General features: G+C 32.2%; 2 protein-coding genes across 3 annotated transcripts in view; both read left to right on the forward strand.

Moving 5' to 3' along the window:
- LOC135837071 (vesicular glutamate transporter 3-like) overlaps nt 1-12,654 on the forward strand; it is a 63,774-nt gene that overhangs the window by 48,717 nt on the left and 2,403 nt on the right. The window contains exons 1-2 of one of the 2 annotated variants that reach the window (XM_065352223.1): nt 8,641-11,733; nt 12,029-12,227. In XM_065352223.1, the coding sequence (XP_065208295.1) occupies nt 12,063-12,227 (165 nt within the window). In that variant the 5' untranslated portion in view covers nt 8,641-11,733; nt 12,029-12,062. Of the gene's footprint in view, nt 1-8,640; nt 11,734-12,028; nt 12,228-12,654 lie in introns of those variants that run through there. The other variant, XM_065352224.1, reaches the window with a different exon arrangement.
- Nucleotides 1,956-8,062, forward strand: LOC135837070 (vesicular glutamate transporter 3-like). The gene is made up of 9 exons (XM_065352222.1): nt 1,956-2,492; nt 2,567-2,797; nt 6,065-6,239; nt 6,457-6,584; nt 6,686-6,806; nt 6,900-7,033; nt 7,121-7,263; nt 7,395-7,515; nt 7,616-8,062. Exons 1-9 carry the CDS (start codon nt 2,319-2,321, stop codon nt 7,793-7,795), a joined length of 1,407 nt encoding a protein of 468 aa, XP_065208294.1. The 5' UTR covers nt 1,956-2,318; the 3' UTR covers nt 7,796-8,062.

The following is a 12,654-nucleotide window of genomic DNA, read 5'->3' on the forward strand; positions in this document are numbered from 1 at the left end:
AAAAACAGAAGGAAAAAAACAATGTAAAATTTTCAAAAGAACTTGTAATTTTGTGTGACCGCGGTGGCTTACTGAATGTATATATTTATTTTTGTAACGTACCTAATAAAATTTTATAGTCTGTCGATAAACGTTTCGAAAATGAAATTTTATTGACGTTATCTTTTCATAGATAGGTAGTATATGAAAGAAGTCTGAGGAAAAAGATCACCATTTCAAAGTTCTATGTAGAAATTAACGATCAAAATGATTGCTTCGATGGTTTTTCGCTTGGACTATTAAATTTTATTCTACGATTTCTACGATAGGTAGTTCTCGATTTTCCTTTGATAATTATTTTCAGCTTTTTAGATCAATTAGCACGTTATACAACTTACAGAGATATCTACTCTACATATACTTACGCTTTTTTTTCTCTCAGTAAAGCACGTTTCAAGTTTTCTGAACTTGGTGGTGCAGGGGAACTTAGTTCTTAGAACTACCTGTTACGAACATTAACACTTTAATAACTACTCATTGTATTTGTCGTTAAGGAGTTAAGAAACGAAAACTATTCAAAATTGGCAAAATATTTATCTCAGACGTGCATGAAATTCAATCAACGTTGCAATAATTCAACCTTGGTGAAAAATTCATTGAAATTTTTTTACTTCGGTGATTTTTTTTTTTTTTTGGTTTTGGTCGATGCATAATTTTCTCGTCTATTCGTAAAATGATATGGCTATTTTAATGCTTCACACTTCTGTAGAAGTTATTTTTTTTACTCTACTGAGAAAAAAAGTACCTACACCTGCAAATATCCGGATAGTCAGAAGTGGGAGGGGGAGATTTCTTAATCTATCGTACCTGGAATCAGTCTTAGACAGATTCAAGAGCGTGCAAATTTAGCGAAACAAATGATCGATTTTTTTTACAATCTCGAAATTCTCGATACTCACAAACAACTGGAGAAAAAAAATAGTTGATTGTTTTTCTTTCAGCTCTCTCGTTTCATTTTTTCTCTTTCGAAGTGCCTGAAAAGTTCACTAGTAATTTTATGAACTTTTTCGAGTACCTATCTGTGAGACGAGTGTATCGCAATTTCAAGATCATAGTATAATTTTAGGCGACTTGATAAGAGAAAGTTCACCTCGATCGCGTAATTTTCATATAGCATACATAATATAAAGCAAAGTGCAATTTGGAAACGTTACGTAGCTAAAATAATAAATAACAATAGGTAGTTATTAAATAAAACGTATTTACTCAAATACCTAAATATTGTACTACCTGTGTAAAATTAAGTCGATTATTTATTTTTGTTATCGCGAATAAGTTGAGGGTTTTCGATAAATTCTGTTGTCTTTTTTTTTTCATTTTCGAACATTGACGTAAAATAGTCTTACGTTTATACTTATGAATAATTTGAGTTACTTATTAGTACGTCAAGTACGTCGAAATGATTATTGAATTAAGAAAAGTTATTGTTTTTTTCCACTGTTTTTTCTTTCTTCGACAAGCCTATCGACTAATGCCGAGATTTCAATGTCGTCGAAACGAGTTCATTTGCATATGCGAACATTCGCCAAATTGATTTTTTTTTTGATCATTTTTTCTTCAAGTTTAGTAGAGAGACAGAGCACGTGATTGATCGAAGAACTGGGGATGGCGCCACCATCGAGATTCCTTCTAAAAAATGTATTCTTCTTAAGGTGATTCTTCTGCCTCGGAATTCGCATCGCAAACAGGCCCAAAGGGTAAAATTTTCACGCGATTCGTCGTAAAAGAATCGTATTGCCCGTTACTTGTGGTGGTCTGCGAAAGATCATCATTCTCGAAGCGTGATCGAATTATCCGATCAACGTGAACGAATCGTTTGTTGAAAACTGACAGCTTGTCGGAGCTGTTAGCTGTCTTTCCTCTCCTCTCCCCCCTCACCTCCTTCCCGAACGTTTACCTATCTGCTTATCTCGTATTTATCTCTAGGATTTACTCTTGTATGCGACGTGATTGCTCGAAATCGAAACAATACCTTCGAATGAGCCGAGCCAAGCCACAGATGGTGATTTCAGTTTACTAAACCGAAGACGTCGTTTCGTTCTAGTCGAACTGGTTGTTCTTTTGGAACTCGAACGTGTGTTGGTTTTTTTTTCGACAAGTTTTTTCTGGCAAGGGTTCGTCGTATTTTTAGATTTTAGAAGTATTCGTGAGTTTGGTAGTTTGCAGTAGACTTGGAAGTGTTTCTAGGCAAATTGACGATTCGAGTGTTGTTTAGTTGAAATTTTGGATTATTATTATTTTTTTTGGTAGCCAATTTTGAAGGGAAATATTCATCCAAAATGCAGCAAATGTGTCTGTCGTGTTGTTGTATACCGAAACGTTACGTTATCGTATTATTAGCCTTTTTTGGCTACATAAATATGTATTGTTTACGTACCAATTTGAGTATGGCTATTGTACAAATGACGTCTCAGAAAAATATCACCTTGGAAAATGGAACAATCATAACTGAAGTGAGTTTTTTTTACCTGCCTTATGAGTTATGGGGAAGGCTACTTTGAATTTTAAAAATGAGTGATTTTTTTAGGAACCTGAATTCAATTGGGATTCCAAGCAGAAAGGCTTCGTGCTGAGTGCTTTCTCGTATGGGTATTTGGCTGCTCCTTTGGGAGGATTTTTGGCTACCAAGTTTGGAGGTGGTACGATTTTTGGTATCGGTGTCCTGATGACTGGAGTAACCACCCTGTTCACCCAACTCGTGCTTTATTTACATTTTTACCTTTTTATCGCATCCAGGGTCATTGAAGGATTGTTCGAGGTGAATTTGAGTTTTATTTTTATGCTGATTTGGTATTTTTTTTATTATGGGTAGTGTTGAGATTTGAAAGGTGCTGGGTACTTGTGGAGGGGGGGGGTTGGACAAATTTTGAAGAAGTATTTGTTGAAAAATGAGTATGGTTGTGGAGGGATCGAATAAAAGAAATTTTTTGGCTCTTTATATAAAATTTAAAAAAAGGGAGGGTTTGTTCGCGAGGCTCGAAGTTTTTAACGAAAAAAGATTCAATTGAAAAACCAGGCATCGTAATCAGTTACTTTTTGAATTTTTTTTTTGCAAAAATTAGAAAATTGAAGATATTTTAATACTTATTTGTCAAAATTCATCTCTCATCAAAAATAATGTTGTTTTCTATCCGGAAAAATGTGAATTTTCGGAAGCTTTTTTAGGAATGAAAAAGTTGATCAAAAGTTTTCGTCCTTGTTCCGTTTGGGCAAAAAATGTGAAGGAATTTAATTTTCAAAAATCCAAGGCCATGACTGAAAAAAAACACGAAAAAACGAAAAAAGGTGCAAATTTTTGATTTCTGATTTCATTACCAATCCTATTTGGTTTCTTAACCTTGAAATGAAATAGGTAATTCACTTTTTCTTCGTGATTCAAGTTTTTTTTTACCTTTTTTCCTCGATTTTTTGCTTTTCCAAACGCTGGAATTGAAAAACAATGTCATTTTTTGGAAGAAAATGATCCTTCTTTGGTTACTTTTTTTCACTACTGAAAGTTATTAAAATTACCTTTTTTTTTGTTGAAAAATTTGAGTAGGATGTCTGCAAAACTGTTTATCTTCCATATTTTTAAATGCTGACTTAGTCATTTTCAAAATTTTTTACAGATATACATATTTCCCTTATGGTATCGAATATTCAATTTGAATTGAAATCAATTTTTATTAAAATTGATTTAAGATCATCTTAATATGAAAAGTTGGCTGAAAAAATTATTTTACTTACCTAAATTTTGTTGACCTTTTTTAATGAAGAAAAAAAAATTTTTGATCGTTGTTTTCTGAATGAAAAATTGGAGTTTTATTGAAAAACAACTACAACAGTAGTTTGTTGTACTCAAGTGAACTTTTCAAATGTACCTACCTAGGTCATTCAAGGACGTTTTTGAATTTTTTTTCTATGTACTTATAATTTTGAACATTTGAGGTTTCACGTCTCAGAGGTAGCTAAATGGACTGAAGTGAACAATGACCAATGACCATGCCCAAAATTTTAAGCATTCAGAGGTTTGGATTTGTGGTAAAAAATTAGCTCTATTTTTATGCTTTTTCAGTTTTTTTTTCAATTTTTCAAGTCGTATCTTGATGAGAAATAAATAATAACTGTATTATTTGCCCCCAAAAAAACAGATTTTTGGAATTTATCGTTAATTTTCGCCTTTGTTTAGGTCTGGAGGGTAAATTTTATTCATTTTTTACTCGAATATGGCCTGAAAAATCGAATAGTTCCGCGAGAATTCCAGCTCTTATAGGTATAACTTACTCTCGAGAAGCTATTGGAGTTCTGAAAATTTTTTGCACATTTGTTTGAACTCAGATGACCTCCTTTTGAAGTTACATTTTCGAGATTTTAGATCGTCTTTATTGGGGACTAAAATGTTGTCTAGACGATAAGAGAGGAATAGAAAGAATTGGTACATATTAATGAAGGTCGTCTTGAAAAGACTTCATAAAATATTATGTATTATTTTCCAAGAATTTATTTTTATTTTGAAGTACTTTAACAAATCACATCTACTTTCAAAACGAAAATATGTCATGAAAATCGATGTTGCATTATTTACTTATGTGAAAACTTGAGAGGGAAAATTATCGTCAATATTTATTTATCTCAATGATTTTATTCAAGTACTGCCAACCTCTCTTCTTGCGATTGTTTTGGGCATTGAAATTAGCGTTGATTCGCAATATAAATGAATAGTGAAGTCAGGTCATGTTAAATTTTGAAAAAAATAGCAATTTTCGACTACAAAAAAAAAAAAAAAAAAAAAAATCGAAAATCCGTTTGAAAATTTTATCAACAATTGGACGACTTTTTTGAAGCATTATAAGCAATTTAGTTCACTTTTTGATTAAAAAAAAATATTAGGTCAGTGTAGTGTAATTTTGTCTATACTGAAGTTGTTTATTAAAATGTTCATGTTTTTGCTATTTTTCGTCCTATTCCTGGGGTGGGAGGTGGGGGGGGGCTGATTTTTGTTTTTTCTCTTCAATACATGCTAAAAAAAAAATATGGAAATGATTTTCCCCTCAATTTTATGGAGCAAACCAAGAAAAAAATGTAGTCTGATTGTCTGATTTCCTTCGGCATTTTAGCATTTGATTTCTAAAAAAAAAAAATGAATGGAGGTAAATGACTCTTTTTTCTCACTCCTGAAGATGAAAATTGGTGAAAAGGAATAAGTTGGGGTTAATCCGATGGAACAAATCTGAAAAACTGAGAGTTATTTTTCTCAAATAATTTACAATTTTTACTCTTATTAAAGTGACTATTATGAATTGAAAAAAATCAATCTGGATATATTTTTAAAATAATATGATTTTTGAAGGCCTTTAAATTTTTTGGAACCTGAAATTGAAACGAATTTTCAATTTTGATTTGTGATCAGACAAATCTTTTTTTGTATTAAATTTCTCCATTTCAAAAAAAAAAAAAAAAAAAAAAAAAAAAATAGATAAGACAGTTTTTTTTCACTTATGAGTAAATTCGGATTTTGAAAAATATTGATTATCATTCTATCACCAGTGTATCGAAAAAATCTTATCTTCCCTGTACTTATTTTCATCTCGTATACCTATCTAAAAATAAATCGTTCAGCCTGAAAAAACCTTATCTCGAGCAAATTCAAAAAACATTCGATTTTAACGAGTATCGTAGAATTAGAAGGCAGGATAAAATTATATAAGTTACTTGAGAGTTACGATTTCAGATTAGGTGCTATTTTCGACCTATTTAAAAGTACCCACGACGTACTAATAGGTATTATGATATCAAATCCAATTTCGAAAATTCTCCGACAAAAACTCTTAAGAAAGTTAATTTAGCTCGAACATTTTTATAAATAGATATACTTGGCGTAATTTAAGTAACTTAATCATAATATTATCTTGTTAAATTCTCGACTTAACGTCTTGAGCTGCATAAATGACAATTTAATTCACTTTTTTCTAAATATAATATAGGTACATGCTGTAAACATGCAATGAAATGCATATTAACGAAAATAAATTTTGAATTCGATCAGGCGTTCGCTTTTGCCAGCGTTGCTGAGCTTTGGTCTAGATGGGCACCTCCCAACGAACGTTCGAAATTCGTCAGCTACAGTTTTACCGGAATATTCATCGGAACAGCTGTTTCGTTCTCGATTTCCGGATTTCTTATCAAGCTTTGGGGTTGGCCTGCGGTATTTTATACAAATGGTGAGTTCTCAGGCCACTGAAGATGAGATGAGATGAGAATATACATGTAATGAGGCATAAACTGCAAATGTTTAGATGGACTTTGTGTTCATTCGCAATTGGAATATTTTCGTTTAATGTCGACTTACTTATTAATCTTATGCGAAGATAACTGCTTTCTAATGTTGATACTTTATAATTAGTGTGAGCTTTATGATGATAAATTGATAAATTTTAGGTATCATATCGGTTATTTGGTACGTATTTTGGTACTTGCTCGTTACAAATGATCCAGCTGACGATAAATGCATTTCGAACGCTGAGAAGACGTATATTTTGACGAAGGTTAAGCGAAATCAGGAAAAGGTAACATAAAAGGAGACTTTTTGAAGTCAAATTTCATACAAAAATTGATGAACTTGAAATCTGATGTATTCGAATATTATAATATGATATATCTTGTGTAGGTGGTGATCCCTTGGAGGTATGTGCTCACCTCGGTACCTTTATGGGCAGCCTGTGCGGCGAAATTTGCCTTCAGTTGTGGCCATTCGATCACCATTATGTGTTTACCTCAATACATTAAAGGTCTAGTATACTCCGAATTCTCATTTTCCAGAATACTGAGCTTTTGTACGAACTTTTTTTATTTAATTTGATTGAATATTTTTCTCAAACCAGATATCCATAATATCGACATCAAACAAATAGGATTCATTTCCAGCATACCTCATATTTGTGCCATCGTGTCGTACCCCTTATGCGGAATTATCGCCGACTACCTCAGGAAAAATGAAATCTTCACCCCTACCCAGGTTCGAATACGGTGTTGAGAAAATTCTTGCGAGGTGATTCTTCCAAAATATCGGAGCTAAAATTAATATTTTATCTTTTTTTATCAGGTTCATAAAATATACGTAACTATTGGATTCTTGGTGGGAACGGTGGTGTTCTTTATCGCCGGACTTTGGTCCAATTTCATCGCCAGTATAGCTTGCATGTCCATGTTCAAGTTCTTCATCAGTTTCAGCGAATTAGCCATTCAGTAAGTAATTCTCGTTCTGTCAAATCTCCTTTTCCTTCTTTCTCCCCCTTCATCCATACATTGTAGATTGATGGGAATGTATTTGAATTTGAAGAAGAATCATATTGACATGTTCGATGAATTTTTTGTAGAGTCGTTGCTTTGGACATGGCCCCGAGATTCTCTGCTTTATTGTCTGGTATTACTAATTCGTTCCTTACCATGGCAGCTATCGTGAGTCCAACCGTGGTCGGATACATTGTGACAGAACATGTGAGTAGCTCTCTCAAAAATATTGCCCGATTAGCTGTAAAGTGCCTCTGGAATAACAAATGTTGACGATTGATCTTTTATTTTTATAATGTTGATGCAGAGTGCTGCTCAATGGAACACTTGCTTCATCCTGCTCAGCGTCGTGTACATCCTAGGTATCGTGGTATTCGTATTTTTCGGCTCCGGTAAACAACAACATTGGGCTATGGCTCCATCCGAGAAAGAAAACGCAATCAAATTTAATCACATTCACGAACAGACGAAACAAAACATAGCGTAGCTCATCAAGTGTAGTCAATTTTCTGAGCGGAAAATGTGATCTCAGATCTCAAAGTGATAGGTTTTTTTTTTACACACCGAATGAAATATCTGCGAGTTTTATCTACCTATGAATTTTTGTAGTGAGCAGACGGCATTTATTTTATATAAAGGACGAAGGAGATTACCTACCTAATCCTTTATCTAGTCATTTTTATGTGAATTTTATTACGATAATAATTATGTCCTGTAGTCTCCAGGTTTTCCCCAAAATGTGTTTGTGATTTATTCTTGTGGTGATGTGTTTTTATTATGTGTCTCGTATTTTTAAAAATTCTGTTTTTGAAAAAAAATTCCCATAGAATGATGAAAATTTTTGTACACCCCCACCCCCCTCATTTTGAGAGATATTGAATTGAATATGGCGAAAGTATTTTTTATTCGAAATAATTTGCATGAATCAAATAAAAATAAAAATTTAAAAAAAAAGGTTTTTTGGTGTTCATAAGAAAAATAACTTTCATCTTAATTTGGGAGAAATTAGGTTTTAATATTCTGACGTTTTAGTATCAATATTCAAACGTTCTGTCCTGTACTGAAATATTTTTGTTCAATTTATGAAAAAAATATATATTTTCATATTAATTTTCCTGAGAAATAATTTTCAAGATTTATTTTCAATGTATTTTGAATCTATATTAGCCCAAGTCTTGAATTTTTTGATTGCCAATAAAAAATAGCTTAACAATTTTTCTTCAGTTTTTCAAATTTCTTTTATTTTTTTCATCATGATTTTTTAAAAATTGATTGCCAATGAAAAATAACAATTTTTCTTCGGGTTTTCAAATTATGTATCTTTGATTTTTCATCTTTTCCATTATGCCAAAAATCGAATGATATTGATTTCAAATTCAAAAGTGAGAAAAATTGAAAGCATAAAGTTGGATTTTTTTTAAGTGAGAAAAACCTCAAATTCACGAAAATTCATCAACAACAATTCAAGAATTCCTAAAAAAATAAATTTTTCAAATTATTAAAAATACTTATTTTTATGTAAATTATTGTTGTCAATTTTTGTGCTTTTTTAATGACGTTTTTAAACATTTTTGAAATTATTATTCTGTGAGAAAAAATTTTTCAAATTTCTGATTTTTTAAGCGAAGTTGAACAATTTTTTTTATTTATTACCTACTTTAAAAAAATTTTATGCTTTTGCTTTTGAATGTGAAGCATCATAATATTCAAAATGTCCTTTGTCCATGTTTCACACTTTTTCGAGGGAATGAAAAAATTTGGTACATGTGTTCACTAAATAATGCCAATGATGCTGGCTATCAACAATATACATCTTTGACAATTGCCTTTCGTCTCTCATTGGCAAAATATTGACTGATTTTGGACTATTGCGTGCCACAGAGAGGTCGAGAAAAACCTATTGAAAAAAATCCCAGAGGCCGTTTTGGAATTCGTGCCTTATTTTTATTAAATTTTTTGAGATTTGTTAAATTATGTGTGTTATTTTGTGTTTTTTTTCAATGTTTTGCAGCCAATGTAAATAGAATTAGGTACCAAGAAAAAAGTTTAAATTTTTAAAATTGACCATTATTAGTTTCTTGTTTTTATTCCCTTTTCCAAAAATGTCTATGTTTATCTGTAGTTTTTGAATTTTTCATGTTTTTCCCCCAATTTAAAAAAAAAAGTTTTAATTTTTGTTTTGGATGAGAATTATGGTGCCCTGTTATGTGAAGCGTGATAAATTACACAAAATATTATTTCAAAAATTACATCAATATGGAAAATGCTTTCGGTGGAAGGACTCCTCACCAAGGGACTAAAATAGTATGAAGAACTAGAAGAGGTTTATTCTTGAAAATAGTAGTAAGAATGATAATTTTTTTCATTTTTTAAACCGTGGTAGTGGGGGGGGCTCTCGGTGAACCTTTTTTTTAAATTTTAAACGAAAATCAAAAGAATAGAAGATGATAATTTTAAATTATTCCACCATTCCCAAAAATGTTTTTTTTTTCTGCTGTTGTATGAACTTTTTTGATTTTCGATATCCTTTTCCATTTTTTTTCAGGCTGTTTTGATCTGGAAAAACAGACAAATTTTTTTAATTTTCTCTCAAAAAGCTCATAACATATTTTACAATTCGCATAACAAATTTATGCAATTGTTCATTTGTTTTTTTTTTCTAACCAAACATGCTTTTTGTTATTGTATTTTTATTGGAAGAGAATATTTCATAATCGAGACTTCGATCGAAAAAATTAAATCAGAAAAATACAGTTTTTTGGACTGATGATGTTCTAGACTCTGTGGGAATTCTTAATTCCAATAAAACTCTTTCGCAGAAATCATCAAACAACTTCTACGCAGTATTCGCAATAGTGCAAATTACCTACCTAATTAAAAACTGGCTTTTGTTATTAAGGCTCATTTCAAACTACTCGTACAACTGTTTTTCGTCGAAACGTGAGAATAGACGAGTGTGCCAATAAAAATACCGGATCAAGTTCAAGAAAGCGGTAAAGAATGAGAGAAGGGGCGATTCTGCAATTTAATATTGATAAATTCGATCTTCGGGTCTCGAAAAACTTGATTTTTTTTGTTTTTTGAAAATTTTACATCAGTATGATTTTTGTAAAAGTGAAGTGTGCATGCGGTTTGAAAAAAGGGAGTAATTGAACATCGAATTGGGATTCAGAGAGGGGTCATTTCATCTACCTACCTAATATGAATTTGTGCGACTTTACTGGGAAAGCTCCCTCCTCTTTCCCAGTGCATCGTTCATGTTAGTCCATAAATCACGAATTTGATGTTACCTAGACCTAGACCTACTAGACCTAGACCTACCTACTGTTATGACGCCAGTTCGAATAAAATAATGAAAAAAAAAACGTAATGATTATTCATTTATCTGCTTGTGACTTGTGCCTTAGTCAGAGATGGAGTGGGATGAGGGGTTTACTAATTTAATAAAACTAGATTCGTTCGGCTCGTTATACTACATTGACGTAAACCGAACCTTGAATGTATCTCGTTGAGGAATATCCTGGATATGGGTAAATCTGGTCTCATCTACAAAGATAGATTAGGTAATTGACAATCTCACGGTTGGATTGTACAATACACACATGTACGTAGACTGGTAGACTGCTGAGCTCGTGCCTCATGAACACCAGTCACACGTACCTACGTAAATGTACGAGTATTTTAGTCGAACGTATAAACACAATACAAATTGTCGTCGATTTTATCTCGTCTATACTTCGTACGTAGGTATATTTGTATTTTAAGCTTTACTTATTATTATTTTGAATAATTGTCACGCTGATGCGTTATTTTGTCACGCTACGTTGTCTTTAATAATTTACCTATTCACGAGTACCTCAAATGATTTGGTAGAAAAAACCAGTCAGCATTAAGTGGTGCCTAAACCTATGGATTCTTACAATTACCTACCTACCTATATTTGGTTTCTATTTTGGTTGCATCATCTGGCAATTTTTTTTTCTGAGATTATCTATAGATCATATCATTAATTGATTAATAGATTAGCAATTATTTCTAGCTCAAAGTGAAAGTCTTATCGGTTTCTTGATGGGGGTTTCAAATCCAGAAACATCCAAAAATACCGGTATCATGTAGAAAAATGAAAATATTACGTAGGTATAGCGTAGTGGAACAGAAGAGGATACGTAGAGAAGGAGTTATTTATCGTCAGAGCTGGGTCTATGTAATTTTACTTCGAAATTACTCGTTTATTTTGTACATGGTTGACAACAAACAGTAGGTAGCTGTATTGAAACGAACAAGTTAATCTTCAAATTAGCGATTCGAAAGTGTTCGCGATTATAAAATTTATTCGAACTTGGCCATCGAGCAGGTTTTCACGTGATAATAATGTTTATTTTATTGGGTTACTTTAATCGTTGAGATGTGCCGATGAATTTATTGGTAAATTATGTGCAAGTAGACGTACCTAATACCTATCTATCTTTATATGTATATGAGTACTTACACTTAATTTAATCATAGACAGTTTTGTTGAAATAATAAGTTGGAATTTGAAAAGGATTTATTGATCATGATCGTGAATGCAGACCATTGTGCGACCTTTATTTACTCAAGTAATTGGGTACTTGTCGTCAAGTGGGGTGCAAATAATGGATGAATTGTTCCCAACAGGAGCTAATGAGAACTTATAGGTTGTGTCTAATTTGTAACAATTTTTTTCTTTTTTCCATCGTAGGTGGACGTGCATTACTTATTGAAAAGCAGCCAAAATGCAAAAGCTGATACCATGCAAGATTCCCAAAAGATACGTGATTGTGACGATGGTGTTCATCGGATACGTGAATTTTTACTATTTGCATACGAATATCGGAATGGCTGTCGTAGATATGACGTCGAATAAGAAAATCACTCTTCAGAATGGAACTATTGTGATGGTGAGTGGAATTTTCAAATTTTTTTCTAGAGTATTAAAAAGGGTTGGTATTTTACTTTCAATATCCATTGAAATCCTTCAAATGCTCAAAGTTTGTTTTTTTTACTCCTGAATGTCCAGCTTAACTTGGACTCTGTTCTGTCACTCATTCGAGATGATAGATTGATAGAGATGATCACCCAATGTACCTCACATGCTTGGTACATACTGAAATCTTTAACATTTTCCTCGACTTTCGTTGGGAATGTGAACTGGAATTTTCAATCTGAACCGTAATTGGAATTAACCCAAAAATGTTGGGGGAAATAATTTTTATCCAATAACCGTTAACCAAAATTTAAAAAATTGGAATTGGAACCCTTAACGGGAACCCGAATTAGAAATTTTCATTTCGCTAACCGTTAACCTGTAACCTTTAAAAATGTCCG

This window comes from Planococcus citri, chromosome 2, assembly GCF_950023065.1.
Source record: "Planococcus citri chromosome 2, ihPlaCitr1.1, whole genome shotgun sequence".
Classification (NCBI taxonomy): Eukaryota; Metazoa; Arthropoda; class Insecta; order Hemiptera; family Pseudococcidae; genus Planococcus; species Planococcus citri.

What these genes read in the sequence shown, in the direction of transcription:
- LOC135837070 (XM_065352222.1), top strand. Translation starts at nt 2,319, where the DNA reads ATGCAGCAAATGTGTCTGTCGTGTTGTTGTATACCGAAACGTTACGTT. An exon ending in ATGGAACAATCATAACTGAA is followed by an intron (nt 2,493 to 2,566) that starts GTGAGTTTTTTT and finishes TGATTTTTTTAG; the next exon opens with GAACCTGAATTCAATTGGGA. An exon ending in TTTACCTCAATACATTAAAG is followed by an intron (nt 6,807 to 6,899) that starts GTCTAGTATACT and finishes TTCTCAAACCAG; the next exon opens with ATATCCATAATATCGACATC.